Source organism: Nansenia antarctica (assembly GCF_963989245.1).
Source record: "Nansenia antarctica genome assembly, chromosome: 19".
Lineage (NCBI taxonomy): Eukaryota > Metazoa > Chordata > Actinopteri > Argentiniformes > Microstomatidae > Nansenia > Nansenia antarctica.
The window spans coordinates 6,864,832-6,871,183 of NC_137692.1; the positions used below are offsets into that span (position 1 = coordinate 6,864,832).

A 6,352-nucleotide genomic window follows, 5' to 3' on the forward strand; every position below is an offset into this window, starting at 1 on the left:
AGTCCCCCTTTCATGTGTCAAAATAAAGAATTGTATTCCAGATCAGACTGGTGGTTTTGGTGGCGACAGACCGCCAGACAGACAATGTGTCTTGGAGTCAAATCTCATTCTGCCAATGTGTAGAGGAATCTGCCTTTCTCTTTCTCTTTGAAGTGTTTGTGGTCTATACCTGTGGCATGCGGTTGCACACTCCTCCCATGACTCAGCAAGGTGGTATGAAGAGCATCTCAAGGCATAAGGTGTTCATAAGGCCTGTGTTCATAAGGCCTGTGTTCCACCATCAAACACTGGCATTCCTCCACTGGCATCCAACTTTCATTTCTAGAATGACATTGTTCAGACTGTGATACTTTTGGAATTTGACCCTGTAGTTTACAATGTATGTTAGTTAGCACTGGAATGGAATTACAACTGCCGATGCTGAGCTGTAACCACTTGCTACTGTATGTTGAATAGCCTATATTTGATAACAGAAGTTTAACAGAAGCGTTCTTAATGGGTATAGCCTATGTGATGCAATTTCGGTGTGTTTTGGAGCAGAGTATGATAGTTGTACACATCTGCGTGGGTTAATGGTGTTTTGTAAGATGATTGCAGTGTGTGTAGGTTTGTCAGTCAACTTCTCAGAACACAATCAGGAAGTGGTAAGTGGTAACGAAGAATGTAATGAAGAATGTACCGTGTTTCCCATCTTACTAGAAAGGTTCTGGAAACAAGATATTGTCTGTGGTTGACCTTTGACCTTGTTCTGTGCTCCATCTGTAACCTGTGTGTTTGTGGTCTCAGGGTGAAGACATTGCCAGGCCAGAGAAGCTGAGCTCTGCTCTCGAGTTCAACAGAGCCACTTCCTGATGATGACAGTAAACATGGGTGAGTAGCATGAGAACGCACTGTCCTTGCACCACACACACACACACACACACACACACACACACACACACACACACACACACACACACACATGCACACACACACACACACACACACACACGCACACACATATACACATGCACATGCACATGCACACACACACACACACACACACACACGCACACACATATACACATGCACACACACACACACACACACACACACACACACACACACACACACACACACACACACATTATGCACCTCTGCACAAACACTTCCTCTGGCAGGAACAGTCACAGTCAGAGGTTTTCTCAGTGTGAGAGACAATGAGTGAGCCAGCAGACTAGCGAGGCAGAGCTGTGAACAGCTCCACATTTAGATATGCCACATGTTTAGTATACCATACGTCTCCTTTTGCAAATCATACTCGCTCAAAGCAGCTGCCTATACATCTGCTACTTACATGGGAGCATACATGTATATTCAGATCATATGTATGAAGCAGGTATTATATTGACATACAACGGACGAAACACTCAACACTTGGCTTGTGAAAACCCTCAAACAATACTACCCACTGTTCCCCGTGTTTAGCCAGAGCGTCCACAGCCTTGCAGCCTTGCACTGGGGGGGCTGTCAGTGTCAACGCACGGTACCAGGGGCTCACAGTGAACAACACATAACTCTGATCAACATCTGTGTTGTTACTGGACTCCCTGCTATTGTTTCTATTGGAAACCCAATCTCTACAGTAATGGCAGAGCAGAGCTGAACCACACATCGCTTTGCTGCACTAACACACAATATTCGTCACTTAGAGGCTGTCAAGCTGTTTGTCAGCGTAATCTAACAGTGTGGTTCTCCCTGGTTAAACAGATGACGGTCTCCAAAATGGACCCGGACAGCATAGGAACACCCAAGGTAGGCTTTGCCCGTCTGTGTTTTTGTTATTTTAGCTATTAGTGGGGCTGTGATGGTCATGGAATTGTGGGTAACAGTCGGTTGTCATGCAAATAATGGTTATAACCGGCATTACCGTTTCACAACGGGGACAACTCTAACGCATGACTGAGCCAGAGTAACCTTGTGGTCGACTGCTATTGCTATTACTGAATAACTAATGAACACATCCAACGTTTTTAAGAAGATCTATTTATTGATTCAACAGCAAGCAAGAACATCATGCATAAAATAAAGTGCACTTGCATTTAACATAAGTGCCTCTCATAAACAAATGGAACAGCAATGTTGCTTTTTAATAAATCATCTATAAATACAAAAATTACAAACACATGTATAGACTGCTAGACTGTTGTGCATGTCCACAACTGAAGGCTAAAAGAGCAAAATAACTGCTATTTAATGACAAAATAGGCGAACTATAAGAACTTTGTTCAGTCTACAGGGTTCCCACGCTGGTCTTAAAAAGCCTTAAAGTCTAAAATCCAGCAATCCGATTTATAAGGTCTAAAAAGGCCTTACATTTCAGCTATTAGGTCTAAGAAATGAGGTGCTAGGTCTTAAACATGAGATTAGCTTGACCACATCTATTTACACGTAAATTAATCAAGCTGGAACCAATATTTATTTTATATTAATTATCCTTCAGACTTTTTTGTTTGTATGGCAGTGAAATCCCTAATTTCACTGCCACACAGAGAATCTGCAGAGAACTACTGATGGTTTCCTGACCTGTGTGTATCCACATGTCACTTTCGAACGCAAGGTTGGATCATTACCATTCAAATGGTTTTGGATTCATTGTTTTGTGAGGAACACAGCTTTTAGGAGCTGTGTGTTTTTGGGCTGTGCTGCCATACAGCCAACCACTGATGATTTCCCCACCAGTGAAACAGCCCATCCAGAAATGGACCGAAACAGATGCGTTTAGAGGCATGCTGAAATAAATATTTTCAACAAAGATGTTGGTATTTACAACAAAAAAACTTCAATGACATGTTTTGGGGACCTACATTAACTTGTGGAAAAGAGCATGACAGCTTTCCTTTAAGTTCCATGCCAGAAACACAATCATATTTACGATGGTAACAATGTTCCTCGCTGTACTAAAAACTTGAGGGTGTGCTCGTTGCGCAAATATATAATATGTATGTTGTTGCAAGTTTGGCCATTAAAGGAGAGTGACCCTGGTTGTCATGGCAGCATTCCAGGGGATCATCAGTGAAGTCCAGCAGGTCTTCTTGTAGGGAGCGCATCATGTCAGTGAAGGCACTGTCCTTAGTAGATCAGAATCAGAATCACTTTTATGACACAGGGTTCCCACGGGTCCTTGAAATCCTTGAAAGTTTTTGAATTTGAGAAAAAAAAATCAAGGTCTTAAAAGTTTTTGAAAATAGGCTTGGGTCATTGGAAGTGCTTGAATTCCCCCCTCTCTCTCTCTCTAAAAAAAATAATATATATATATATATATATTAAAAACTGTTTTACTTAGCTCGTCAACTAGTAAATAAGTCTCTGTATTGCTTATCTTTACTTAACTTTATATTTCACACAATATATTGTTTTGCTGAGCTGTGGTAGAGAAGGCAAGAGACCATCTAGTGTTCACACATTCAAGCCTCTCTTTTTAATTGTTGTCTGTGAGCGGATAGTTCGTATTATATACATTCTCATCTAGATCTGTCTCAAACTATGCTGTGTTGGGTCCTTGAATTTGAGGGAATTGAGTCTTGAAAGTCCTTGAAAGGTGCTTGAATTTGATGTTTCAGAAGGTGTGGGACACACAAGTAAAATTCTATGTCTTTGTTTCCTGAACATTGACATTGCTGCATTCAGATACAAAAAACACAATAATAATAAGTAACGTAAGTAAGTAGAAAAAAGTAACCCTACATTGATAAAGTAATAAAGTGATGGATTTTACAGTGGCTTCAATATTGCAAAAAATGCTGTGCACGATGAGTACGATGATATGATGATATGAAATGCAATATAATACAATACAGTACGGTGGTAAATGAGTCCAGTGGTATACAAGTTATCCAGTAGTGTGCAGTGGTTATAACAGTGGTGTAGTCTACGTGATACGCAGGACTACGCCGTATACCCACTAGGAAAGGCCAAGGATTTCCATCTACCCACTTAAACATGTATGAGGATACGTAACAGCGTTTTGTGACAGAACTTTCACTTTCATTCATAAAATTCTGTGTTACGAAGCACTTGACTTTTGGACCATTGGGACTGACTATAGCGTCATATACCATCAACGGGGGGAGATGCGACAATATACAGTATATAATGTTAGACAGGGAGCGCAGATTTATTTTTATGGCGTTCCGAAATGAACGATATGAGGCTGGGAGGGGAAAATCACAGTATACCCACTAGAAAAAACTAGACTACACCACTGGGTTATAATACTGTAATATGTTCATGTTTGTAGAGTGTGTGGGGTTGGTTAGGGGGTGGCAGTCTTTTCCAGTGGTTGCTTGGGGAGAATAGCTGTTAGTCAGCCTCTGGGTTTTAGCCCTGCGGCTTCGGTACTGATTCCCTGACGGAAATAGTTGAACAGTTTCTGATTGGGGTGTCTGGGGTTAGGGTTAATCCTGAGGGCCTTTCTGACACACCGGTCCTTGTAGGTGTCCTGGATGGAGGGAAGCTCACATCCGCTGATCCTCTCAGCTGTCTGCACTACCGTTTGCAGCGCTTTGTGGTTTTGAGCAGTGCAGTTCTGTACCAGGCAGTGATGCAGCCTGTCAGGATGCTCTGGGTTGTTTCTCTGAAGAAGGCCTCTAGGATCTTAGACCCTAAGCCAAACGTTTTCAGCCGCCTCAGATGGAAGAGGCGATGTTGTCCTTTTTTCACCGTTGGTGTGTTCATCCCAGGTGAGGTCGTTGGATATGTGAACCCCCAGGAACTTGATGCTGTTGACCCTCTCCACAGCAGACCCATTGCTAGTGATGGGTCATGTGCCTGCCTCTTCTTCCTGAAGTCCACCACCAGCTCCATGGTCTTGTCGGTGGGCTGTGATTTCAGGCCTATCTCTTCCGCTCCCCCGCTTCTAGTGTGGAAAGGGTTAGGGCATTTCTTGAGAGAGAGAGCGAGCGCAACTATTTCTCCCTCAAAATATGAAACAGTTTAGATATGAATGAATGAATGGACTTTATTGTCATTGCTACAGTACAGGTACCAAACAACGAAATTTAGGATATATACAATATACAATTGTTCGTAATTATTATTTTACACTCATGCTATTAGGTAAAGCATGTAAAGTATATTTACATGAAAATAAAAATCCACGTTTAAAAATCATAAATTCAAGGGTTATGATGGTCGCTTTTTTTTTACAGTCGTCCTTGTGTAACCGCAAGTAACCGTGTAACCGGCACAGCCCTAGCTATTAGCTCACCGTGACTTTTATTCAGTGGTAGCACATTAACCAAACCAAATACTATCTAGGCCTTATATGTAAGTCTTATATAAGTATATACTATACAGTACTGTAAGTGTTAATATAAGTATGATATACGGAAGTCTTGAACAGAGAGAGGTGGATATAGCCAGGGCAAATACTGCCATTGCACAACCAGCCTCACACCCAGAAAACCCCGAATGACATCAGAGCCAGTATTATACTTAGTTAAACATTAACTTCAGGGGTTTAAACATTACACTCATAATGTGCTTTATTCGCTGGATATCACAGTTTCACTGTGTGTGGCAAGGTGTGTGTGTATGTGTGTGTGTGTGTTGTTTTTATTTTTTTACTATACTATATTTGTGTTTGTGTGTGTGTGTGCGTGAGTGTGTGCACGCACTCTCACACGTGTGTGTGTGTGTGTGCGTGTGCGTGCATGTGTGTTCGTGTGCGTGTGTGCGTGCATGTGTGTTCGTGTACGTGTGTGCATGTGTGCGTGCATGTGTGTTCGTGTACGTGTGTGCGTGTGCGTGCATGTGTGTTCGTGTGCGTGTGTGCGTGTGCGTGCATGTGTGCGTGTGTGCGTGCGTGCGTCAGAGCTCAGGCCTCTGTGGCTCTGGTACACTGAGGAAGTGTTTTGGCGCTGCTCCTAATCCTTCTGGATGCCTTTGCAGTGATGTGTCTCTCAGCACCAGGAAATCCCCTCCATGTCTCCATTCACTGGGCCTCTGAGCCAGCGCTGCCTCAGTCACTAACCCTGACCCTGGTCTCTGACTGAGCTGAAGCTCCAGTCCTAGTCACAGTCACTGTACAGTCCTCACAGTCTTCACTATACAGTCGTAGCCACTAGTCTCTAGTGACATTCATTCCCATACAGTAGCTTAGCCCCGTGATTTGAGCTTCTAGGCAAGGCAAGTTTATTTGTATAGCACATTTCATACAACAGGAGCAATTCAAAGTGCTTTACATGCATTATTTAAAAATACAGCAAGAGGAGCATAAGAAAATAAAAATTACAATGAATTAAAGCAAATATAAGAAGTAAATAGATAAAACATTTAAAAAGACAATAGTTAATGGAAAAAAGGCATTGAT

General features: G+C 42.3%; 1 protein-coding gene across 1 annotated transcript in view; it reads left to right on the top strand.

Moving 5' to 3' along the window:
- The first annotated feature begins 784 nt into the window (after nt 1-784).
- The window catches only part of map3k22 (mitogen-activated protein kinase kinase kinase 22), a 50,153-nt gene continuing 44,585 nt past the window's right edge, over nt 785-6,352 (top strand). Inside the window, exons 1-2 of the mRNA XM_080548794.1 lie at nt 785-870; nt 1,750-1,794. Of these exons, the coding sequence (XP_080404920.1) occupies nt 852-870; nt 1,750-1,794 (64 nt within the window). The 5' untranslated portion in view covers nt 785-851. The remainder of the gene's footprint in view (nt 871-1,749; nt 1,795-6,352) is intronic.